Source organism: Cyprinus carpio, chromosome B6, assembly GCF_018340385.1.
Source record: "Cyprinus carpio isolate SPL01 chromosome B6, ASM1834038v1, whole genome shotgun sequence".
NCBI classification, from domain to species: Eukaryota; Metazoa; Chordata; class Actinopteri; order Cypriniformes; family Cyprinidae; genus Cyprinus; species Cyprinus carpio.
In genome coordinates this window covers 10,425,623-10,452,731 of record NC_056602.1, presented here as the reverse complement: position 1 = coordinate 10,452,731, position 27,109 = coordinate 10,425,623, and the positions used below count along the sequence as shown (strand labels likewise).

At 39.5% G+C, this 27,109-nt stretch overlaps 1 protein-coding gene across 7 annotated transcripts in view; it reads left to right on the top strand.

Moving 5' to 3' along the window:
- The window catches only part of LOC109105236 (arf-GAP with GTPase, ANK repeat and PH domain-containing protein 1-like), a 174,114-nt gene that overhangs the window by 33,561 nt on the left and 113,444 nt on the right, over positions 1–27,109 (top strand). Inside the window, exon 1 of one of the 7 annotated variants that reach the window (XM_042725653.1) lies at positions 21,935–23,897. The exons of 4 other annotated variants lie outside the window; for them this stretch is intronic. In XM_042725653.1, coding sequence (XP_042581587.1) covers positions 22,643–23,897 — 1,255 coding nt within the window. In that variant the 5' untranslated portion in view covers positions 21,935–22,642. Of the gene's footprint in view, positions 1–21,934; positions 23,898–27,109 lie in introns of those variants that run through there. 2 more of the 7 variants (XM_042725652.1, XM_042725655.1) reach the window with 2 other exon arrangements.

Sequence of the window (27,109 nt, the reverse complement as noted above, 5' to 3'; positions counted from 1 at the left end):
GCCAACAGCGCCTAAACAGCCAATTTGCAGTAATTAGCCTAAATTTGTTGGTGCACTGCAAATATCAGTGTGTGCGTGTATCTGGTAGGTTTTTCAGTCCCAAATGTTGTAGCTTTAATGTTTAATGACAGTGTAAATTGTTTATGAAACACTTGGCTTTCTTATAAATAATCCTGTGAAAAAGGATTATTTTGATATGAGATTTTTGAGATCTCTTTAATGCATAAATGATTTGGGTTTTTACAGTATTAGAGACCACGCCTTTGGTGTGAGATCTATTGGATAAACAATTGTGTAACATACAATTAACATAGCATGAAAAGTAGCCAGGTTTAAATAAAAGGTTAAAATAAAGTAGCTAATTTCCCAATAAAAGCTCTCAGCCAATTTCCAAGGGGGCTGCAGGATGATTTTAAATTAACATATTAATAATATATATATTTTAATTAATAACAATCTATCTCAATTAAAATGCTAAAAACATACAACAGAAAGTATATGTTTCAGTCCACTGTAATTAAAAAAAGCAAGTTTTTCTGATTAGAACATGATAGATCTGATTTTAATTACCAAAACACTTTTTCTTCATCACAACAAATGCAACAAAGCATTAACACAAAGCTTGTGTGTTTTTGTAAGTAACATAATTTCAAACATTCAAGCCTGTTAACATTTTTTTATTTTCTAATATATATATATATATATATATATATATATATATATATAATATATATATAAATATACTAAATAAAAATACAAATAAAAAATAACATAAAACCGTGAGAAAATTGTATCGTGAAATCAGTATCGTGCATTGCATCGTGAGTTGAGTGAATCGTTACATCCCTACTGTATATACACCCATGGTTTTTTTTTTTTTGTTTTTTTTTTTGTTTTACAAAATGAGATTTAAGCACTGATCTCTATATGATGTTCTCTATTATAGATCAGTGGAGCATTTTTTTTACACACACACACAAACGCGTTTCTGTGCATTGTAGGGACTTTCCATAGACTTCTATTATTTTATACTGACCAAACAATATTTTTTATTCCCTAACCCAGCGGTTCTCAATTTCATTCCTCTCGCCCCCCAGCTCTGCATATTTTGCATGTCTCTCTTTGTTAACAGACCTAATTCAGATAATCAGCTTGTTAAAAGTGAGCTTCATGCATGAACTGTGTTCCCATTGACACAGTGTTCATTGCTCCTTACTCCCTGAGCAGGGGAAATCTGTTGAAGTTTATTTCACCTCGGAACATTCATTCACGGATTTGCGCCGCACAACGTCTTCACATCATATACCTTGGAAAATAAATAGAATTTAAAATCACGTCTCGCAGACTTCAATGCACTTTGAATGGAACATATACGTTCACTTCGAACTGGAATCATGGCGGAATATCCTGTGATGTCCACTTCGCAGGGCACTTACGTTCGAATAGAACAAACGTCTGAAGCGATAAGAGAGACATACAAAATGTGCAGAGCAGGGGGGTGCGAGGACTGGAATTGAGAACCGCTACCCTAACCCAACCCTAACCCTAAATCTACTCTTTACAGAAAACCTGTTCACATTTACACACTCACATAAAAACAACATACAATACCTCAAAAATTTTTTCCCCCTCGTGGGTACCACAGGCCTGTCCCCACAATGTCAAAAATTTCAGATTTTACTATGCTTGTGGGGACAATTGGTCCCCATGATATAGAATAAACAAGTACACACACACACACACACATAATACAAAGTTTTATTTAGAACTGTTGTTTTGGCTGCAGTCTGTTCTTAATATAGTTCTAACGGAGACCAATTCAGTTCAATTCTTGAAGTCGCGCACTCACACGGTGAATGATAATATTGTCTCTCCTAGGCCTCTAATGATGTCTCCAGGGCAGGAGTATGTGTGTGTGTGTGTGTGTGTGTGTGTGTTTACGTAGGATGCTGTTCTTCCTCTCACTGACAGCTCCTCTGCTTTATTACATTCTTTCTCTTTCTCTGACAAATAGAATATCTGGCACTTTTACCTTTCCTTGCCCTCTAAGTCTCTCCTATCATTCTTCCTCTTACCATCCCTTGTTCTTTCTGCAGCTGTCTTATTTAGCAAACACACCACTGCATGTGTCATGTATTCCCGTTGTCCCGTTGTGCATTTGTTGGGTGTGTTTATGTAGTAGACTGGTGGAATTCTGAGACTGCGTTTCATGGGAGACTGACAGCTACTTAATGAGAATGGAAGTCACTTCAATAAAGCATTTATGCTCTGTGGGTGTTGGGCTTCCGTGACTGCTGTTGTGGAGGGGTCTTAACACAGTGGATGTCATTGTATTTTTGCTGTTTTTTTCCCTAAAAGAATGTGAAAAGGACTTTTTGAGATAAGAATTTCTTTGCGACATGTCCAAGACATTTCCTTTTAAAGTCTTTATAACCTAAATTACTGTTACCGTGACTTCCTCTTTCTGTATTTATATAATGGAGCACACATGGACACCAGGGAAGGGCTGCACCAGCCATTTGTAAGGTCTTTCTCAAATTGGGACATTAAGTTGACACTAGTAACTAGTGACTACTAGTTTGTAACTCTGTTCTTAATTTGGTTGTACCATGGTTCTTAAGGAAGAATTTAGCCAGTAGGTTTTAAACTCTCCATAAGTGGTGTGTAGTTACACCATTTATTGATCTAATAAGAAGCCTACAAATGTTTATTCAATTTAGTTCATATCGTACATAAATAATCATGAAGAAAAATTAGTATAATTAAATATGTAAGGAACTATATCTAAAAAAAATAATAAATACACTGCTGTTTGGGATCAGTAAGACTTTTTAAAAAAAAGAAATGTATACTTTTGTTCAGCAAAGATGCATGAAATACATCAAATGTGAGAGTAAGATGTACAAAAAAGTACATTTCAAATAAATACTTTTTTTTTTTAACTTTCCACAAAAATATTATATAACATGACTGTTTTTTTTTTAACATTGATTATAAGAAATGTTTCTTGACACCAAATCAGCTTACAAAATGATTTCCGAAGGATCATGTGACACTGAAGACTGGAAAAATAGCTGTTGAAAATTCAGCTTTTTCATCCTAGAAATAAATTACATTTTAAAATATATTTAAATAGAAACAGTTATTTTAAATTGCATTAATATCTTACAGTATTTCTGTATTTTTGATCAAATAAATGAACCTAGGTGAGCATAAGAGACAAATGAATACAGCAAACTATGAAAATTAACATTTAAATATAGTTTTTGTTCTATAATGTTTAATTTAATGTGATTTATAGCTATATTTTGAGGAAAACTCTGCTGCCAGCTAGCATTGCTGACATCTTGAAAGGTTTCCTGTGTTCTAAAAGGAATCTGATGGATGTCAGCCAACTTAATGTCCTGTTTTTCTGAACACCAAGCACTTCCTCTCGCTGCCTCTCCTCCATGTTTTTTGTGTTTGCGCTCTCTCTTATCTTGAACATGTGTAGTTCAACTGCAGTTTCATAGCCAACACTGTTGACTTTTGTATAAAAAGAATGACCAAATTTGAGATGTTTTTGTAATATACACACCTGATTCAAATCATCAGCCTACTGACCCTTCACTAACCCAGCCTTTAAGACATTGTTATCCAATCCTGCCTTCAGATTCCCCCTGTTTTTCACAGACATTCTTTTCTAATGTACGTCAAGTCAGGAACTGTACATTTTTTTATACATTTTTTTTTTGTAAAATATTAAAAAATACGGTAAAATGATAATGAGTGGGCTTTTATACTACTGAGTGACAACAGAAGGATACACAAAGTAATAATATATAAAGAGTATGTTAGGTTTTTCCCCAAAATCTTTAAATAAATATTGCAGATTGAACTATTGAAAATTAAAACGCTAAAATAATAATAAAAAAAGTGTTGGTAAAAACAGCTACATTTACAACAAGGTAAACCAATGCAAAAATTTTTGTATTAATTAAAATCATTATGTAGTTATCAATAGTGTATTAATGATGTGATGCTCCTTTTCCTTCATATATCAGACATGACAAGGTTAGTTCTGTTAGTAAAATATACAACCTCCCCCAAAATGTTATATTTATGAATGATATTTATTAAAAAAAAAACACTTTTTTTTAACTTGAAAATTATATTTAAAATGAAAATGATGATTAAAGTGTATTTGCATTCAAGGACAATTTGTTAATATTATTTACAGTTTAATCCCTTTCGATTTCCCATTTGTCACTTTATTCTAGTCCAAAAAAAGAGAATAATATCCCATTCATTTTACCGCTTTATAAGCACAGTTTACTGAAAATTACACTATTCACAGAAATTTTCGCCTCATTGGTATGCAGTGTTCTGTAAAGTTAGTCTGAGTTAGTACCAAAACCCAAGAGGTTTAGTTAAAACTGTTGTTTTGCCGTCTCTGTTTTCTCTGCAAAAAGTTGTTTTCTCAGTAACGTTAACGTTTTCAGATGGAATAAGCACCAATGCTGCAGGACGCAGCTTAATTATAGGCTCCCTCACTCAAACAGACATTTTTCCATATTTATACGCAAGCCTGAATTTGAAACATTATTGCTAGATTGGTAATGCTTGCCATCTATCTGTTGACAGAAGGAAGTTGGGTAACTGGTGTCCAGACGGACTTAACGGAGATGAATTGACACTTGGCTTTTGTTCCTAACATCTGTGACTCTGAGCTGTGTTGCGTAGCGACAGCTAGATGGCATCAGCATATTGAGTGACCTGCAGCAGGCTGGACTGAGGAGCTTTTGTCCACACCGGTTCAGCCTGCCATTACTGTCGTCAGTGTTCTAAGGCAAATAATACTTACAGATAGTGTTAATACTTTGTTGTAATGTAAATTGATTGTTCAGTGTAATTTAAGTGATTTCAATTAGGGATGCAACAATACCATTTTTTCAGAACCGATCTGATCCGATACCGAAAATTCTGAGTATCTGCCGATACCAATCCAATCTGATACCAGCAGTTTTTTTTTTTTTAATCAATGTAGAATTTCTATACTTCTCTGTGTTGACCTGATCATCACTCTTTTGTGTGTTAAACACAATCTACTACATATAAACAACTTCATTTTAATGAAAAATAACAAATGAAAAAATATCTAATCATAATCTATGACAAAACTACTATTATAAACTAGGTTAGTGGATAATTCAGAAGCAAAAGATACTCTAGAAAAATCACGGATGCACAATAATTTTATAAATATATCTAGTGAAATATTTTATTTACAAATAAAAGTGAATAAGTCTAAAATCTGGTAAAATGTTACACATTGCTCTTTGTATTGTTGTTAAATAAATTCTGTAAAAAAACAAGTATATACATTTATATAGAAATATAGAATCTTTTAAATGTATAACAAAGTAATAAAGGCAGCAACATATGATAGATAGGACAGAATAAGAAAGGCTATTAATAATAACACGGAGTAAAAGTACAAAAACTCCAAAGTAGCCAATATATAGCGGCACAGAGCGCTTGTGCACATCCCGTGCGCAGAATGATGAGCTTGATGATCGGAGTCACAGTGCAAAGGCTGCGCAGTCCTCCGAGTCCGCATAGAAAAATTAGTACAACACACATGCTGCTCTGCTCGTGTTCAATCTTCAGTTCTCTCTTCACAGCAGTTCAGTCAGCGTACTGTTTGAGTAAATAAATTACTCTGGGATATTGGTTTATTTCGATTCAGAGGGAGTGTCAGCCATGTTAAAAAAGCGAATAACTTGGTGAACTGGTACAACTGGTTCACTAAGAAGAACCAGTTAAATCGAACAATTTGTTCACGAACCGGACATCACTAGTAGAGGTCGACCGATAGTGGATTTTACCGATACCGATAGCTAGGTTGGACCACACTGGCCGATACCGATTAATCAACCGATAGTTTTTAAAATGGATATTAAATGAAAATTAAAACAGTACTTTACTATTTTTAAAAAAGCAGTAGCAGTACTGACCCATATTTTGTAAATGAATAAACGTGAATATTAATTATTATATTGATCATTAAAGTTTTTTCATAGTTTACTAAATGTAAAAAAAATAAACTTTAAAATTTAAAAATGTAGCCTATTAGTATTAGTAAATGTTGAAATGAACACACTAGGAACAATACTTCTACAGCTTTCATTCATATTAAAAATATACTCTTTCTGTTAAGTATTACCATTTAATTTCAACAATCATGCTTAAAGATGGCCATCTTTAAATATCTACAGTACACAAGGCCATAGCATTAAAATTACATACATAGTGACGTGACATACAGCCAAGTATGGTAACCCATACTCGGAATTCGTGCTCTGCTTTTAACCCCATCCAAAGTGCACACACACAGCAGTGAACACACACACACTGTGAACACACACCCGGAGCAGTGGGCAGCCATTTATGCTGCGGCGCCCGGGTAGCAGTTGGGGGTTCGGTGCCTTGCTCAAGGGCACCTCAGTCGTGGTATTCACTCCCCCCACCTACAATTCCTGCCGGCCCGAGAATCGAACTCACAACCCTTGGATAACAACTCCCAACATACAACAACAAAACCAAAACTTCCCCCTTCTCTAGACGCAGCGCTGCACTTTGGTCCAGTGTGTGATTTACATTTTTATTATTATTATTATTTTGATTAGATGATAATGCAGTGTTCTAAAATAGAATCAAATAAAGTGTGAGAGTACACATACAATATCAATGCAGTGTAATAGATTATTGATATTGTATGTGTACTCTCACACTTTATTTGATTCTATTTTAGAACACTGCATGATCATCTAATCAAAATAATAATAATAATAAAAATGTAAGTCACACACTGGACCAAAGTGCAGTGCTGCGTCTAGAGAAGTGACACATCAGATGTGTCAAGTTCAATTCAAGCAGTGGTCTAAAACTGTTTATTTAATCACCAAACGGAGTTTGCTTCAAGAATGAACAATGTGGCATAAATTAGTTTGAAGTTTGGTGTTTAGAAAAACAGAGCAAAGGGAAAGAGAAAGTGCGATCTGTATTACATCTCTCTATATGAAGCATACAGACTGTATTAGAGCCACAGAAAGAGCACAATACATAATTTATAGCCTAGGGTGAAGTCATTATGTACATTAACAATGATTTGGGACAAATATATTGTAATTTAATGGAAAACTATGTGAATGGCGCTCTGTTCCGCGGCAGGATTTTCTGTCGGCTGTATTTAAATGCAGTTTCCTTCTCTGTGCAGCGCAGTGTCGTGTCAAAACAAACAACATGTGCTGTTAGTGATTTCCGCCTCTAGAGGCCGCTCTCGTACTGTATAATGACAGCGGACCCTTCTCAGCCACTCCAGCAATGGCTACAACCCGGAAAACTATTGGCATGGATTTTTGCCAATAACCGATTGTTCTGCCAATCAACTATCGGTGCTGATTAATTGGCTAATCCGATGAATCGGTCGACCTCTAATCACTAGTACAAAGGGAAGAGATATTGATAACATAGTTCATTAAATCTGTGCGTTAGTTTATTAAGCCTTTTCTTTGAACAGTTTTAAACCTCAGTTACTGTGCGCTCTTGAAGAAAGTTTCATCGTTTTGTGTTGTAGTAACCGAACGTGACACGCAGTTTGATTGCTGAATGGAGGATGACAGACAGCCGCAGCAGAAAGAATAGTTTATGTGAACTTGAATTTAATGTTTTCAATATTAGTCTGTACCTCACATTGAACTATGGAACAGCTTCAGAACACTTTAAATATAGTGCACGAAAATGTTTTGATGCTTTATAATGTTTTTGTGCCTTTCGTGGGGATCAACAATAACATAGAATAGTATACGCTCAATATCGAATTTGGATGGGTCTCGTCCGACCGATACCCGATCCGCAGAAAATGCCAGTATCGGATCTGATACCGATCCTGAGAATCAGATCGATGCATCCCTAATTTCAATTTAGTATTACATATTAAATCCATTCCTAGAAAGAGGTCCTTCAACATCAGATCCTCATTATGGTTTCTTGGCAGGGTTTTGGGCTGTAGCTCAGGTTATCTGGTGTAAATGTTACGCTCGTTGTACAGCTGGCCAAATCCCCTTTAAATTGCGGTCACATCAAGAAACTTAATCCTGCTTCCTACATCACCTCATCAGCCCCACTTCCTCTGCATTGCTAGGCCAGGATGGCCTTCGTAGCACTTTACCCACTGATTTAAAATGTTTATTTATTTATTTATTTATTTTTTTAATCATTTTTATTTTTATTTTATTATTTTTTTTATTTTTTTTTACATTTTTCAAGCAAAACTGTGTATAAATTATTATGCATTTGAACTGCAATATAATAATAAACAGTTTAAATCTTATATTGAATAATACGCCTAAAACTAAGATACTAAAATATATAATTATTTCTCATACGATACAAACATTGACACCCAATCAGAATCCATCCTGCTATAACGAGCTCGAGAATTTAAAGCGGCGAGATGAGCATGCGCTTAGAATAAACAGACAATATTGTCCGCTAATATCGTTATCTTTTGTCACAGTGTCTGTTCTGTGTCTCCCTGGGTGGCCACTAGAGGTCTCACTTCCCCTGATTGTCACCCCCTTCTGAACTACATTTCCCACTAGCCTTATCTGTTCATCACTGTTCATTGTGTTCAGCTGTCACCACTTACCTTGTTTGCACCTGTCTATAAATACCCTGGTTGTTTCTGTCATTGTGACGGAGTCCTTGTTGAATGTCACCCTGCGTTTTTCCTGGTTCCCTAGTGGATGTTCGTGTTTCGTGGTTTGGACTGTTTATGTTTGGTTTTGACCCCTGCCTGGACTGTTTATGATTTTGGATTACCCTTTAATAAACACTGCATTTGGATCTACCTGTCTGTGTGCGTTTCGTGACAGAAGGACTCCGTCCAACCTAGATCCAGCAGTATGTTTTTTGAGGTTTCTCCCCCCTGCCATCGAGCGGGAGAGAAGGAGTGGGTTCGAGGGAACCCGCCTGGTCGTTTTTCGTCGGGACCCGGGGAGGTCGCAGAGGAGTGAGTGGTCGAGAGGAGGTCCGGCATCGCTCTCCACCAGGGCCCCCCTTCGACCCTGGGCTCGTGAGGGACGGATCGGAACTGCCGTCTCTCCATCACGGACAGAGAAGGGGGAGGAAGCACACGTCTGTCGTTCCTGAGACCGTTCACGTTACGTCTGCTGAGCCTGTGTCGTCGGACAAGACGGCCGCGGAAACATTCTTGGACTATTTTTCTGTGCTGTCCAAGATCCTAGAGATTCCCAACAGTGTTCATGTCACGGCTGCTGAACCAGCACCACAGTCCAGGATGGTAGCCAACCCAGCGCCACAGCACAAGATGGCCGCCAGCCCAGCGCCACAGCACAAGATGGCCGCCAGCCCAGCGCCACAGCACAAGATGGCCGCCAGCCCAGCGCCACAGCCCAAGATGGCCACGGAGACAGTATTAAGTTACTTTTCCAGGATGTGCCAGATCCCAGAGTTTCCCAGGAGTGTTCACATCACGGCCGCTGAGCCAGCGCCAATGCCCAAGATGGCCACCAGTTCAGCACCACAGCACAAGATGGCCGCCAGTCCAGCGCCACAGCACAAGATGGCCGCCAGCCCAGCGCCACAGCACGAGATCACCGCCAGCCCAGCACCACTGCACAAGATGGTCGAATCTACACCTGTGTTGGCAAACAAGATGGTTGACTCAACGCCTGAGTCTTCCGTCAAGGAGCCACCGGCACGCCATAGATAGAGGCCGCAGGAGGAGGAGACAGGCTTCAGCCGTTCCTCAAAGCCCGGAGGACGTTCCCGAGCAGGCCGCTGCCGTCCAGGAGGACGTTCCCGAGCAGGCCGCTGCCGTCCAGGAGGACGTTCCCGAGCAGGCCGCTGCCGTCCAGGAGGACGTTCCCGAGCAGGCCGCTTTCGTCCAGGTGGACGTGTCCAAGGTTCCCGAGGCGGTGCCTGATGCCGAAGCGGTGCCCGATGTTGTTCCGGAGGCCGAGGCGGTGCCCGATGTTGTTCCGGAGGTCGAGGCGGTGCCCGAGATGGTTCCGGAGGCCGAGGCGGTGCCCGAGGCGGTGCCCGAGATGGTTCCGGAGACCGAGGCGGTGCCCGAGATGGTTCCGGAGGCTGAGGCGGTGGCCGCGATGCCGAGAGTGGCCGAGGCGGTGCCCGAGATGGTTCCGGAGGCCGAGGCGGTGTCCGAGATGGTTCCGGAGGCCGAGGCGGTGTCAGAGGCGGTTCCCGATGCAATGCACGAGGCCGAGGCGGTGCCCGAGGCGGTGCCCGATGCCGAGGTGGTGCCCGATGCCGAGGCGGTGCCCGATGCCAGGGTGGTGCCCGAGGCGGTCCCCGATGCCGAGGCGGTGCCCGATGCAGAGGCGGTGCCCGATGCGGTGGCCGAGGCGGTTCCCGATGCAATGTCCGATGCCGAGGCGGTGCCCGATGCCGAGGCGGTGCCCGAGGCGGTGCCCGAGGCGGTGCCCGAGGCGGTGGCCGAGGCGGTTCCCGATGCAATGTCCGATGCCGAGGCGGTGCCCGAGGCGGTGCCCCGATGCCGAGGCGGTGCCCGAGGCGGTGCCCGATGCCGAGGCGGTGCCCGATGCCGAGGCGGTGCCCGATGCCGAGGCGGTGCCCGATGCCGAGGCGGTCCCCCGATGCAATGACCGAGGCGGTGCCCGAGGCGGTGGTCGAGGCAGTTCCCGATGCAATGCCCGAGGCCGAGGCGGTGCCCGATGCCAAGACGGTGCCCGATGCCGAGACAGTGCCCGATGCCGAGGCGGTGCCTGATGCGGTGGCCGAGGTGGTTCCCGATGTAATGCCCGAGACTGAGGCGGTGCCCGAGGTCGAGGCGGTGGCTGATGCAATGGCCGAGGCGGTGCCCGATGCGGAGGCCGTTCCCGATGCGGTGCCCGAGGCAGGGTCCGAGGCCATTCCCGATGCGGTGCCCGAGGCGCTGTCCAATGCGGTGCCCGAGATGGTTCCCGAGGTCGAGGTACTTCACGTCTCCACAGGCCGTCCAGAGCACCTTCACGTCTCCACAGGCCATCCAGAGCACCTTCACGTCTCCACAGGCCGTCCAGAGCACCTTCACGTCTCCACTGGGACACCGGAAGGGCAGGTTCCGCTCTGGTCGCTCAAATGGCGAGTTCCTCCCTGGCCGTCTGCACAACTAAGATGGACTGATCCTCCGTGGCCACCTGAACTGCCGGGTCCCTCGTGGTCCCCTGAACTTTCGGGTCCACCCTGGCCACCTGAACTGCCTGGTCCCTCGTGGTCCCCTGAACTTTCGGGTCCACCCTGGCCACCTGAACTGTCTGGTCCCTCGTGGTCCCCTGAACTTTTGGGTCAACCCTGGCCCCCTGAACTGTCTGATCCACCTTGGCTGCCGGTGGAGCCATTACGGCCGGTCCCTGTTCTCCTACACGGGCCTGGCCCTCCATCCCTCCCCCGTTCTACCTCCACCAGTCCACCTCCCTCCTGGTCTTTTTGTTTTGTTTTTTTTTTTTTATCTGGGGAGCATCTGGAAGCTGCTCCTTAGAGGGGGGGCTAATGTCACAGTGTCTGTTCTGTGTCTCCCTGGGTGGCCACTAGAGGTCTCACTTCCCCTGATTGTCACCCCCTTCTGAACTACATTTCCCACTAGCCTTTTCTGTTCATCACTGTTCATTGTGTTCAGCTGTCACCACTTACCTTGTTTGCACCTGTCTATAAATACCCTGGTTGTTTCTGTCATTGTGACGGAGTCCTTGTTGAATGTCACCCTGCGTTTTCCTGGTTCCCTAGTGGATGTTCGTGTTTCGTGGTTTGGACTGTTTATGTTTGGTTTTGACCCCTGCCTGGACTGTTTATGATTTTGGATTACCCTTTAATAAACACTGCATTTGGATCTACCTGTCTGTGTGCGTTTCGTGACATCTTTATAGTAGAGATTGACCAATAGTGGATTTTGTCGATACCAATAGCTAGGTTGGCCGATACCGATTAATTAACCGATAGTTTTTAAAATGAATACTGAACAAAAACTAAAATAGTGCTTTATTTAAAAAAAAAAAAAAAACAAAAAAACAATACTGAACCATACTAGTAATAGTAGTAATGATAATAATAGTAATAGTAAATGTTGAAATTACCACACTCTTAACAAGGAACAATACTTACACAACTTTCATTTCACTGCTTAATGTTACAAATGGACTCTTATTTTAAAGTGTTACCATTTCATTTCAACAGTCATGCTTAAAGATGCACATCTTTAAATATATACACAAAGGCCATAGCATTACAATTATACCAGCACAATGTATACTCTCACACTTTAACTGCTTCTATTCTTGAGCACTTAATGATTATCTAATCAAAATAAAAGAGCAGCGCTGAGTCTAGGAGAACTCACTGGTATCACACACACTCCGGATGCATCTCGTTCAACTCGAGCAGCGCTCTAAAACAGTTTATTTAATCACCAAACGGACAGAAGTTTACTTCAAGAATGAACAATGATGCATAGATAAGTAGGGGTGCATGATAAATATTGGCCGATAATTAATGCGCATCTCATCAATAAATCCAGTTCTCTAATTAGTGGTAAATTCCATCAGGTGCGTGATTTCCCATAGAGCAGCTGTTACTACACAGAGCCGTTGTTAGCTGACAAGCTGCGCAAATCAACGCTGATAATGAACATGGATTTGCGCAGCTTGTCAGTTAACAACGGCTCTGCGTAGTAAGAACTGCTCTATGGGAAATCACGCACCTGATGTAATTTACCGCTGATTAGAGAACCGGCTTTACTGACGAGATGCTTATTAATTATCGGCCGATATTAATCGTGCACCACTATAGATAAGTTTGAAGTTCAGTGTTTAAAAAACAGAGCAAACGGAAAGAGCAATCTATATTATAGCTCTATAAATGAAGCATACAGACTTTATTAGAGCAACAGAAAGACTCAATATACAATTCATTATGTACATTAACAACGATTCGGGGCGAATATAATGTAATTTAATGGAAAACTATGTGAATGGCGCTCTGTGGCGTGGCAGGATTTTCTGTCAGATGCATTTAAATCCAGGTCTGAAGTTTCTCGCTCTGTTCAGCATGCAGCATCACGTGTCTAAACAAATAGCATATGCTGTCAGTGATTTCAACCACTAGAGGCCGCTCTCGCACTGTATAATGAAAACAGACCCTTGCACCAAACTATCGCCATGGATTTTTGCCCATAAACGATTGTTCCAGCAATCAACTATGGGTGCCGATTAATCGGCAAAACCGATACATCAGTCGACCTCTACTTTATAGTGATCGTTCTTGGTGTGAACGGGCCTTTTTTTAATTAAAATGTTTATTACATAGATTTGTTTTGTGTAAACAGCCCTTAATAATTGCACAAAGTCATATTGCAGTTTCCATTTTATTTTAATGAATTGTGCAGCCCTTTAGTTATTAAGCCGATTGCCTTCCTTACACCATATCTTCTTTATATATGTAAACTTGCACAAAATTGTATTATTACACCCTGAGAGCTGAGTCAATACTTTGGCAGTGTACAGCTGAGGTTGAATGCGAACCGTGAGTGAGTTCAGGATGTTTTTTTATAGGCAGGTTGTTTTTTGAAGGCAGCTTGAGAGAGAGAATGAGCATATGGTGTGATCTGTGAAGGGTGATTAAAGCTGGATGAAGGCAGGAGCACTGCAGGGATGCCCAGGGGGTCTTGGCTCAGCTGCTGCTTGTACTGCCAGTCTGATGTACTGTTCCTGCCCCACTTTGGTTGGCATTGCGGCTGTGCAGTTCTGATAAGATTACAGACGCATTTGGAATGTGCCATACAGTACATTTACACTGATTCTACTTGCTGGATAAGCAGAGCAGGATCAAATCATGTGCTGTTATATGCACTCTTGCTCTCAGGCAGAAGTGTGCGAGCGTGCAGATTTTTAAACTTGGCCTCTGAACTCTAGCCCTCGCTCCACCTGCTCATGAATATGTAATGTGTGCGCTAAATGGCTCATGAATAATTAATGCTCATATGTAACAACATGACTCAAATACTAGTCTGAAGCCCTTGAGATGACCTTAAAGCTGCTATAAACAGGGCCAAACACATTTGATCACTATATTAAGCCATAGTTTGACCTTTAAACTTGCCTAGCAAGAAAGTGGTGTCTTAAATGTTGCTTTGTAAATGTTTTGTTCACAGTATAATGTATTATAGAAATCACAGACTGTTACTAATAAACATCTCTTTCATTCCCCATTATGACACACTTATTTCCATCCTCAAATCCAAAAAAGAAATAAATAATTTATTTGTTTGTTTGTTTTTTAAATCAAGTAAAGCAGTCTAGAGAGCCTTAGCAGTTTTCCAGGGGTCCACAGGGTGACTTAAGAGTATTTAAAAAATATAATTTAATAAATTATAATTATCATTTTTAAAGTATTTTTTGAAGAATAATTAATAAATAAATTATAAGTAATATATTTATATTTTTATAATTAATATTATATTTTAAATTATTCTAAATTAAAATACTAGAAATGTTACTTCCCTGTTTAATACGGTGAAGCTGCTTTAAAACACTCTCTATTATATAAAGTGCTCTGTAAATAAAAATCAAGATGAAAAATGAAGTCAATATGTATTCATAAGCAACTATAAACACTATCTCTGCCATGTTATTCAGAGTTTTTGTAATCAAACGTAATAAACAACCCTTCATTTTGTTCTTTTAGATTTCAATCTCTGCAGAGATTGTGTAAGTTTATGTACGTTAACAAAAATTGCTGTCAGATGAAGTATTACAGAAATATGAATTTGTTAGAGAATGTGCTAACAGAGCACTGCTTTTTTAAATTATTACAAATTTTGTCATTAATTGAGAGCAGAAATAAAATGATGACAAAAGTTCAAATTTATAATAATGTGAATAATAAAAAATAAAATACTAAAATAACACTGAAAGAACTTGTGCACACTGAGTTTTCTTATTGGTTGTGATTTATGATTGATCTACACAGCATGTTCAGTGTGGACAGACAAATTTATTATTGATGAAATTTTGTTGTGTAATGAACATAATGCCACAATGTTAGACTAAAATGCTAAAATATGTCATTAGATGTTATTTCCTTGAGGATTTTATCTAATGAATCTATGTCATATCTCCCTATGTCCATCTTTTTAATCAACATTGTTGAAATGTTAGTTGTATCTGCTTTTCTTATGATATTATCTGATGTTCATATGTTCCTATGTTTAGCGTTATGCTGTTTCTTTATGTATGTTACCACCTGCTTTTCCTTTGCCCAGTGTTATCTGATTTCCCTGTTTTAATATTATCTGTCATGTTTCGCATTATCCAATACTTCCACAGCATATAGTATTATCTGCTTTTCCTCATCTGTTCTTTGACTATTTATAGCTTAGGCTTTGCATGATGAATCTTATTCCCTTTATATATATTTTTAAGTTTGTTCTTTTGTGCTTTTGTGTATGTATCTACGTTTGTGCCCATATGCCTGTGTGTGTGTGTGTGTGTGTGTGTGTGTGTGTGTGTGTGTTCCAGCAGGGATCTGTACTCTCTGCTAACTGACCCATTTTCCACCGCCTCACGGGGGGGATGAAAGGCAGCATGTAGCTTCGCTCTTTCAATCTCTCTTCTCATCAAAGAGAGAGGGAGAGCTGCTCAAATGCACCTTATTCAGTGTTCAAACCCGTCTATCCCAGCATCCCCACATCAGCTCCATCGCAGCTCTGTTGGTGCCTTCATAACTGCCTTTTAATGTCTAAACAAGCACCATTTAAAGTTTTTGAACGCTTTTACACAAGCTGACACAGAAAAGCCAAGCATTTCTCCTGCGTTGCAGGGCTACGATTCATATTTAATGCAATGCGGAGAGTGTGTGAGAGTGTGTGTTGGTGCGTGGGAGGGAAGCTGCAACCGAGGGTGCGTTTTTGAACGTAGAAAGAGCATGAGAGTGTCTTTTAAATTCCACTGCAGTGTCAATTCCCTTTTGGCTTGATCTCCATTTTAACATTGACCTGCAAAAGCGCTTACATAGAATCTCTCCGCGCCATTTTGTTTAAGTTTCTGAGCTGTAGTGTCAAGGTTGATGAAAGGTCTGGAAGTAAAATCTGCCCTCAGGAAAAGTGGCCTATGTGACCGTCATATGACAGACATGCTGCTTGATGTGTCGCTTTCACACGCAAAGATTTTCCACGGATGTGGATTCGGTTACCTTAAAGTTCAGAATCTATAAGACTTGTGGTCTTCTGAAATCAAAACTCTCAAAGTGGGGCAGTGGAGGTCTTTTTTGTATGTAATTACCTCTTTATTAGCTCTTTCTGCAAAAATATACAGTTACACTGACAAATTTTGATTGGTTTTCCATAGCAAATACACATTCTTTCTAAGCCACAGCCAGTGAACGCTGAGTACTTTCTTTCTGCTCTTTAAAGAATAAAAATACTTGTGTAATCAGGTCAGGACACATATTACATGCAGAGTTTTGTCCGAGGCTTCCTCACTGTGCCAGCAGGTGGTGTAAACCTACAAGGATTTCAGTTGACAGTTGACTTACCTAAAAAAAGAAAATATTAGTATTGATTTTTTTGTTTTGTTTTTGGATTCTGTAGAATTACAGAATTTCGATTCTGCAACCAGGTAATTTGTTAATGTAATTAACTTTTTATACATTTATTTTAAATTTTATTGTATAATATTTTATTTGATTAATTTAATTTATGTAGTATTATTTATAAAACATATGTTCCTATTTGGACTTTATTTATTTGTATTTAATATATTTTTATACCCTACTTATGCAAAAACATTAATACTTATTTACGTAAAAATAACTATTTTATTTACCTTTACATTATTTAATACTATTCATATTATGTATAATTAAGTGCTGTCAGTTGAAGTTAATCACACTTTTTTTTCTGAAAATAACCACGATTAATCTCACCTGCCATTAAAGTTTTTAAATATACTTTTATATTGCAATAATTTCACATGCAATCTTCAAATTAATGTATAAACAACAAGAAAACACAATTTTTTTTAGTGACATCTTTTTTATGACTGAAGGCGAGTATCACTGATACTGATGTCTCTATGAAACAGATTTTCCCCCCTAATATTTAACCATTGATTATAACCATTCAACATTACAGTATAAATGAGAGCTATCAAACCGGTGTTGAACAGGGAAAAATGCCTGATCATTACTACTTTTTAGAGTTTCTAAAATAGCAGGCCTTCCTCTGTTCCAAAGGTAAATCTGTCACTCGGGTTTTGTTCTTAATTCACTTGTATATGATATAACAATAGAAGAGCTTTGTGTTAGTGGATTGTATGAGAACAGTAATGAGTGATATCTCACTGTCTTTCTTTCAACCTGCTGACTGGATTCTTGATATCAGGTGAAACTGTGATGAAGACATGGACCAGATCCTTGTTCTTTCACTCATTCCCATTGAGAGCTGTGGTGTTTTTTCCTTCTAAGCTTTAGCTAATAACGCGGATCAGAGATTCTGTGCAGGCTGCACCTGTGAAGCTCTGTGGTCCATATCAGGGATCTTACATGGTGCAGGAGTGATGAATCCAGCCAATCACGAGGCCTGTCGACAGCCTGCCACTGGACCACAGCAATAAACAGGGGTTTTTTTTCCCTGAGCCTTTTATCTCAGATGAAAGTCTCTCCCTGTGAGTCTTGCCGACCCTTCCAAGTGCAGCAAATGGGCCAGAGAACACCTGCTAAAGTCAGCATGTTTCTACTGTACATCCCTCACTGCTCCTTCTCTCTATTTCTCTTTATTTTCTCTCTCTCTCTGTCTGTCCACCCACCTTGCTGAGAGATCCTCTCTTCTCTCAGACCTGAGCCTTCCTTAAGCAGGTTAAGTTGGCACTGGGTGTCTGTCATACTGTATTCCTGAAGTGTCATAACAGTGGATTATTTTCAGTTCTGCTGTGGTGTTTTATTGATTGTACTTTGTTTTATGGGCTTCTTGTTAAACTGATTCTGCAGTGTCAAAATACACAAAAATGTTCAAAACTATTTGCCTTCTTAATGATTAGTTTAAATTAGGGGTGTTTTTAGGGTTATCAGCAGGTTTTAGAATTTTTACAATTTTATTTTAACTTATATAGGCTGATATTGTATGTTTAAATATGTATTAATGTCACCTATTTTATATTTAGATTATACTGTTCAATAGTTTGCAGTCAGAATAAGTTTTGAATTTATTTGCATCAAATCCTGTAAAAAAAAAAAAAAAAGTTTCACATATTTCAACATATTTAATATTAAGCAGTGCTATTAGAAATTAGAAATTCTTGTGCATCAAATCACTATAGAATGATTTCTATATGATCATGTGACACTGATGACTGGAGTAATGGATGCTGAATATTCAGCTTTGTCATCACAGAAATAAATAGCATTTTAAAATATATTAAAATAGAAAGCAGTTATTTTAATAATATTGTAGTAAAATTTCACAATATTACTGATTTTACTGGATAAAATCGACCCCAAACATTTGAATGGAAATATCTTTGCCATCATCTAATGTTTACTACGGTAATCAAAAAACAACACTCATTTAATATAACGTTTGTATTCTTTAGCAAATATTCATAATACATTTTAATTTTTCATGCATCTTTTATTGTAATGTCGTGATGGCTAAATTTGGTGTTTTTAATATTATTTTATTTATTAAAATAGTGTAGGTTTGTAATGTTGACCATGTATTGGTAATTGACCAGAACATGATAATAATTATTGGCTTATTGTATTGGTTTAAACCTGCATCCTAAATTGAAATCTCACATATTTAAGTCTCTTCATGGTTTTTGCAATGCAAATAATTCTGGTTTGGTTCATGGTAAATGTAGTATAGTAGGCACTTACAAAGCACACTAAATCCGCATGGGCTCTTCTGGCCTGCTGAGAAGACAGGTGGTTTCTCACACGGTACATTCTCTTCAGACCAGGGCTCTTGAAACATCATTTCATTAAAGCAGCTTTCACGGTCTGGCCTGCAATTATCAGATTCCTGTGACTTTTTTGGCCATGAATTAAAAAGGACGATGCAAAGACATGTCCTGAATACTCTAGACAATATTCACTTTGAAATAGATATACAGCTCTTTTTTCTAGTACTCTAAATTTGTGAGCACGAGTTCCAAGTGTGATATTTTTTGAGTAGTGCAGTTTGTGAATTCAGATAAGAAACAGATTTCCACATCTTTTAATTTGTATAAAATGTCTTTAATTTATTATTACTGTTGCAGTTGAATTATGCACGGTGTGAGGCTTTTCTCCAGAAGTTTAAGAGAGCTTTTGAATGTTTTGAAGACACATTAGGCAAAATCTCAGTGTTTGTAACTAGTGCAAGCAGCTCTGCTTTCATTTCATGGCGTGCAGTGGGAAATCTTACACTGGAGGATTTTTCTGCAATCACTCTGGCTCCCGGGTCACCCAGCGGTGCCACATGCCGCTCAAAATAACTGTACTCCAACGTCATTTTTATTCAGCTGCATGCAAAAATATGCAGAAAGATGAATGTGATATGGAAACATGCTTGATGCTCTCGCCATTACCTCTGTGTAGGCTCTCTGTTTTATATTTCATATGTAACATGGGGTGTGCCTGCTTTATATTCCATTCTTTGTGTTAAAGTATTCAGGAGATATGAAGTCATGCAGTCACATTGATGATAGAACATGTGAAGGGCGATGTGGTGCATCAAGAGTGTGTAGTGCATACCTAGGCTTCTAAGCTTGCGTCTGTTTATGACAGACTTGTGGCTGTGATGAAAGGACGAGGCACGTTTGAAGTCGGACAACGTCGTGTACAGAGGTGTATAATTAGCCTAAACTGATTTTCTCTAGTGTCGCTGGTGCAGAGGTTTGAAGCTCTACAATCAGAGCGTAATTGAAGAAACTGGAACACATTTGGTATTTGAATCTATGACGTAAATCAATTATTTATTTATTTTTAGTCCTGTGGAATGCATTCATAGAATGATTTACATACATATCTTCTATTATAATCTAGTTTTCATTTCTGTTTTTGTTATTTTTGAGGGGTCGTGAAGTAAAAAAATATACCAGCTTGATTCAACCGTGATATCTTAATAAAGAAAAAAAATTTAAAAGTATTTTGGCATATTTCTGGCAGCCCCCCTTTTTTTTTTCTTTTTTTTTTTTTAGATTTTTAACAGCACCTTAAATATTAATATATTTTCAGGTGTCACTACTTAATATTTGAAAACTTTTGTCCACCAAATTTAAAATCATATGGGTAAAGTGGGAAAACAAACATGCATGGGGGAAAAAAAGCAGAGGAACAAAAAAAAAAAACATGCATGGGGAAAAAAAAAAAAAAGCAGAGGAACAAAATTATTTTCATAGAAAGGACCAAATAATAATAATAATTATTATTATTTAATAAATGTTATTACTTTTTGCTTTATAGATGCACCTCAGTGCATTTTTTTTTTTTGAGTCATTAAATTGAAACTTTTGTTAAAAATGTTATGAACGTTTTTAAAAACTATTTAAAACCAACAATTAATACAAAGAAGTTTCAACTTTCTAAGAACTTGGCACATTTTTTAAAACTCAAAAATGCTATGTGTGCAAGAAATCCACAAAGCCACAAGTACATTTTGTGATTTGTTTTGATTCTTTGGGAATATTGTATGATAAATAATCATGCCAATTAATTTTGAAATTGAAATCGAAACGATTCTAATCATGGGCATAATTTTATGGTTTCACAAAACAGGTTTCCCAGCATGTATCTGTATCTTGAATTATTGAGGTAAGCGAGCTGAGGGCTTTGGATTGGAGAGCTTCACAGGGGCAGGTGGGGCTCCTCTGGTGAGTTAGGGGGAGGGCAGGGGAGAGGTGATGCTGAGAAAAGCTGTACAGAATGGATCCTAATGAGCCTTTTCTAATCCGCCTAAATCTTTGTAACAATCCCACAAATGTCAGGCTGTAGTTGAAGGCGAAAGGAAGACACAGGGATTTGAGCGGCAAGATAAGAGGGTTAATCTTCAACACCCACACCTCCCACCAAACAGATATAATCGACACAAAAAATTTCCTTACTCCACACCAAATTATTCCATAACTGCCTATTAAAATAATTCCACACACTACTATAAAATACATTCACATAATATGGCAAGGTAGATTTTTTTTAGCATACAAAAGTACAGTGAACTATTTTAATAATAATCTCAATATTAACAATAGCTATTAGTAAAAAAAATAAAACAAATCCAAATCACACACATTAATCTTGACCTGACCTTTTCACACACAGTGATGGTTTTTTCTTAATTAAGTGCCAAAGCATCAATGGGACAAACCATTAGCTCACGGTATTCGTGAATATACACAGTTTAAACAATTACATATGCGCAAACAAAGTACTTAGTGGATTGTAGCGTGTTTCTTCTCTCTCCTGTCTGTGAGCCCGGGTGGGTTTAAAGGTTTTGATGGACAGAGACGTGGAAAGCCCACCCCCGCGCGTCCGCTGGATAATGCGAAATCCCGGAGTGGATTATCCAGCGGAATAGATTCACTTCAAACTTATACTCAGTGTTTATCTTGACACACTTAAGCAAATACACACGCTTGCATTGCAGTTACATTTATGTAACGCACAACTTTTGTGCCACAGCGTAGGTTTATTGCTTAATAACCTATTTATGCATACAGGAGTTTATTTTCACATGTACAACCTGCGTTTGATATTTCTATCAGGCACTGATAGTAAATATTTATACCAAATAATGGCGTTAGATGAGTTCTTGATTAATGCGTGCATTGATTTATTGCATATTTCCCGTATGAGAATCTGAATAAATGATGCAAGTCGCATGTAACAGCACTGGTTTAAAACGCGTCTTGGAGAATCCGTTCCGGGTTTTTCTTCGGCTCTGACTGGATGATTTGTGTGTATACGGAGCACACGGGGCAGATAGAGGAGAGAGAAGGGTATGGATCCGTAGCTCTTGCGGCTGTCCGTCTCGTTTCCCGGGACCCTCGTTTTGAATACAGCGAGGCTTGGGGTCTTGCATGGTACATTTGAATGAGAGCAGGAGCGCACAGCGGCGGGAAACAAAGGCGCAAAGGAGCAAGCTGGCTGCGCGGCGGGGGATGCAGGGCACAATAGGGAAGACCACACTCTTCTGCTTTAGGAGGACAGTGTTGCAATAACATTTCCCCCCAGACAGACAAGCCTCGCTGCGGGAAACAGGAATTTGAAGCCGGACTTTACTTTTCAGACAAATATGAGGACGGGCTTTGCACTGGACGTCTAGGCGACTTGATGGGGCTCTTTATGGATTTTTAGAAAGCGCAAATAGTCAAATGACAGTCTTAAAAAACGCACCGGCACAGCAAAGGAAAATCAGCTTGGATTTTGTGCACCAGAGCGATTTTGAACTGAGATTGTTTATTATTATAATTATTATTAAAGTCATTAATAATATTATTATGTGCTCTGGAAATCACCAGCTGTGGGTGAAATCACGCTAGGAACATATCTGACTTGAATTCATTTTCTTGGATTTGGTTTCTGAAGAATGTACGTACTTGATGGTAATTACCCGGAAAGGATGGAGCGGGGTACGCCACAAAGAAAAACCGTATACAGGATATCTTTGACACTAGTGAAAAAAGAAACTCTGCAGGATGGAGGAGGCTCAGCGCACCGGCGGCTGGAGAACCCTAAAGTGAGCGCGTACCGGCGGGAGGGAGCCGCTGACGCTCAGCGCAGTTCTCCGCTGGAAGAACTGAAAGAAGTGGAGGACGAGACGGACGAATTTTCTGCACACTCATACATGAGGAACTTCAGGACATTCAGTACTGGACATCTAGAGTTGGGCAGGTTGAAAATCTCAAGGCGGGCGCAACAATTACACAGAGACAAGGAATTAAATGAAACATGCATCCTGCCAGAGAATGGACAGAGCAAGGTCATTGAAAATGGGGCACTAGTGCACAAAAAGGTTGAAGATGTAGCTGAAAGTGACAGATTGAAAAGTGATGCTGAGCATGGAAAAATCTGCAGCACAGCTGCTGCTAATGGAGAAAACACAGGCATTCGAAAGAAAATCCTTAAGACTTCTCGAAGCACAGAGGAACCGGTCAGTACATGGTCAGATGAGACCTCTGAGGAACCCAAGGGTGGCAGGTCGACCAAAATCTCTTCTTTGCTAGCGAAAGGGAATGGGAAATCACCCAAACCAGCACCTGAAACCCCTCCGGCGAAGAGGCACCCAAGCCTACTGCGGCGAAGTTTCAGCTTCCGTCACTGGACGGGTGGAGAGTTGATCCGCATACGGGCGCTTTCCAAGGAGAAGCACCACAGCAGCTCGGGCTGCATTGGCCGGGATGGAGAGAACAGTCAAGCCCAAGCTGGCGTGGTTCTGCAAAACATGGCTTTTGCCGAGTCTGAGTCCACTGAGAAGCGAAACACCTTGGATGTGGGTGAGGTCCTAAGCAAAACAGACTCTGTGACTGAACTGGGCCGCAGGGAGAGGATGAAGGGCAAGAATCGAACACTGGACAACAGTGACCTGCTCAAGCTTTCGGATAAATCTTTGATGGACAAGGAGGGTTTCATTAGAGGGACAGGCTCCCGTTCCAGTGGGCAGGAACGTAAACTCATTCGATTCTTCAGCGGTATCTTCTCAAAGCGAGATGGGACGTCCACGCCACTTAGCAGTCCCAGCAACCAGGCTCTCCGGAAGAACGGCCTACTGGGAAGTCAGCGGAGATCAGAAATTAGCTACTCGCAGTCCAGCACCGAAAGTGTTAACGGATTCCAACCGGACGGTAATAGCTGTTATCTCTGCTCTATTTTTTGGCTTCATGTAGATACGTTATAAGGCAGGAGGATGCTCTGTTTGCTATTGTGGGGGTTAAAGGATGCATGTTTGTTTTGGACAGGAAGGTGATGTTTAGTTCCCACTTTGCAGTCTGCCTGTGTTTGTGTTTCATTATGCTGTGTGCCTGCAGCTTACTCTGAGAGCTGGCAGCCTTGTTTGTAAGGGTGAGTGTTTACATTCTTGAACCACAAATGTAAAATCCCTCATCAAGTGCTGTATCCGTTCTGTTAGCCTGCTTTATGTATTTTGCTGGTAATGCACAATGTCAGAGTGACAGTTTCTTCCACTCGTGTTTTCTTTTGGAATTTTAGAGTGGATATAATACAAGTAAATAAGTGGATTGCACTATTTACACATACACCTTTTTTCCTCATTTCGGATCCATTACTGTATCTCACTGTCAGTGTTACTGATGACAGCAGGTCATCTGTTAAGGCCACCACCCTCTCATGTCACTGATATGGTAATGTAGAGCTGTTGTAGATACGAGTTTCATAGAGATTTGAATGAATTACCACACACTATCTACTGACTGTGAGGTCAGCAGACCCTCAAGAAAGACAGATTGCCTCTCTCTGTGAAACATGCCTTTTGGACCAGGTTTTTTGTATTTTTGTTCTCTTAGCATGACAGGATCCTCCTCACTGAATTATAATCAATGCAATTTAATCTTGAAAGACACATTTACTCCGTAATTAAGTCATATTACAGAGACAATATATTTTTTTTTCAAAATGAAATAATTGGATTTTATATTGTCACTGTACTCACACTACTGCACATTATATTATCTGTAGAACATTTACTTGGTACCAAGTTGACTGATTAGAGTAATGTTAGGTGTATAAACCTTTAAAATAACAGACTTTTTTCCTTCTCATTGTTAAAAATTAAAGTTCAAATAATTCAGTCAAAATAAACATATTGTGATGCTCATGATTTATAAGACAGCATAATGAAACTGTAATATCACATTTTGGTACATTTGTCAGGAAATAGAAGTAAAATAATAAAATCTTAATATTTAATTTGACAACCCCCAAAATACTAACTCCCAGTTTGAAAACCCCAGCTGTGGGTCAAACTCTCTGTTCCTGCTTAGTGAATAAAAAATCTTACACGGGATATTAACAACACCGTTCTCTTTGTAAAGTGTTAAATTCAGAATTTTGCAATACCATGGTGATGCAGTCTTGATTCAGTTGGAAGTATTTTTTCAAGTTTGTGTGAGTGACGTAGCTCAGCAGAGGGATTTTTTCAGGACAGTGTTAATGATCAGGTCAGTGCTAATGCCCGTGGTGTGGCTTGTAGTAAAACCTTTAGTGTCTGTGGGGTGAGACAGCACCTTAGCTGATTAGCCGTTTCCACATTCCTCAGATTCCGGAGGCATTCCTGACTCTTCTGAAGAAATACATTCTTGCAATTAGATAACGATCTTACATTAGAGCAGTGTCATGTTTCCTTCTAAATGAGCGGCTTTACCTGGAACTGATTAGTGATGCTCCATTCTATCCAATCTATTTTTGCTGGCTGAAATTCATCTTAAACGGGTTATTCAGGGCTGATATTTTAAATAGCGTTATACAAAATATAAACATATGAAGGCAAGGATTCTGAATAACACAGTACTTTCTCATTGCTCTGCACATGATGCACCAAGACCTATTCACTTTTTTTGTTCAGCTTACCAGTGACGTGTTCATTTCAAAAACATTTTATTCAGTAAAATGCCTGATTTTTAGGGATTTTTGCCAGCAACTGGATGGGGTATGACTTTCATTCATTTGTGAGAAGGCACTGCAAAGTCAGTGTTATATAGTCCTGCAGGGTATATTCCCATATGGGCTGATGTCCTCAGAGGGGGCGCTTGTTGTCCTATAGCTTGAATGTGTAGCAAGGAATCATTCGTAATAAGAGTGGAAACATTTATTAATGAAGTATTAGGGCAGTTTTGATTTTTATTGCAACTTTCAGACATCTGTGTACAGAACTCTAGTTTTTAATTTGGGCAGTTATTCAGCAAAGGATGCCTGCGACTGGGAGGGCAGGATGTTATAGTCAGTGTTGCAGTTTTTTGGCTGTAGTTCAGAGACAGAAAATAAATAACACACAACTGTGTTCATTTGTTTGGGAAGTTTGATCTGTAATGCACATCCCAGGCTTTATATGAAGATAAAACCTGAAATAATGATTATGTGCACTGTAACCAATTTGTCTCTTTATAGTGTTCCAGGAACGGTGCCCTGCAGCTCCCTAATTAAATATTTAATATTAAAATAATATGTACCACCTAATATATTAAGAGTTGTAGATATTGTTTTTATAATGCCACTTAAAAGAAGAACAAGTATCATCACTCATTTTTTTTTATTTTTTTAAGTTTCTGGTTTTCAGGTCTGTATTCATAATTTTTGCTTTCAATTTCAGTATTCGTTGTAGAAACACCGTTTAGATTAACATTGCTTTTGTTGGTGTAGGTAAATTAAAGAATGTCAATGTGGCTATAAAGCGAAATTCAACAAAAATTTCATTGGCTGACCCCAACATGTATAATTAGTTCTTTTCCATGCAAATATCGTAATTGTGGATTGAAGCTTTTAAGCTACAAGTAGGATGCACAAGCAACATAAACACATCATAAAAGTAGTCTGTATGACTTTTCGCTCTATATTCCAAGTGTTCTGAAATCGTACAGTAGCTTTGTGTCATTAACAAACCAATATTTAATTGATTATTCATGTCTTCCCCTCTAGTGTTGGCTTATTCACGCTTAGTGAATCATTTGAGTCAGTGAGTTGAACTCGAGAATTGGATGGTTCCAGCTTGTGAACTGGGTATTACTATAGGGCCTTTCGCACTGAAGGAACCTTTTCATAGTACCAGAACTAATTGTGGAACTACCCACTTTTGGGCGTTTTCGCACCGCAGGAACAGGGTGCGATTTTAGTACCGGACTGCCTTTTTTGAGAACCAAATTAGCTCCTACTCTGGAGCGGGGTCTAACCGCACAACTGGTACTACCCGTGACGTAAGTAGACATTGATTGGCCAGACGTGTTCGAAAATGCCCATGATTTAAAACGCAGTGTAACATACTGTAAACACTGTGTCAACTTATTTCGCAAGTATGACGAACAGCGATAAATACGGATGCTGAAGT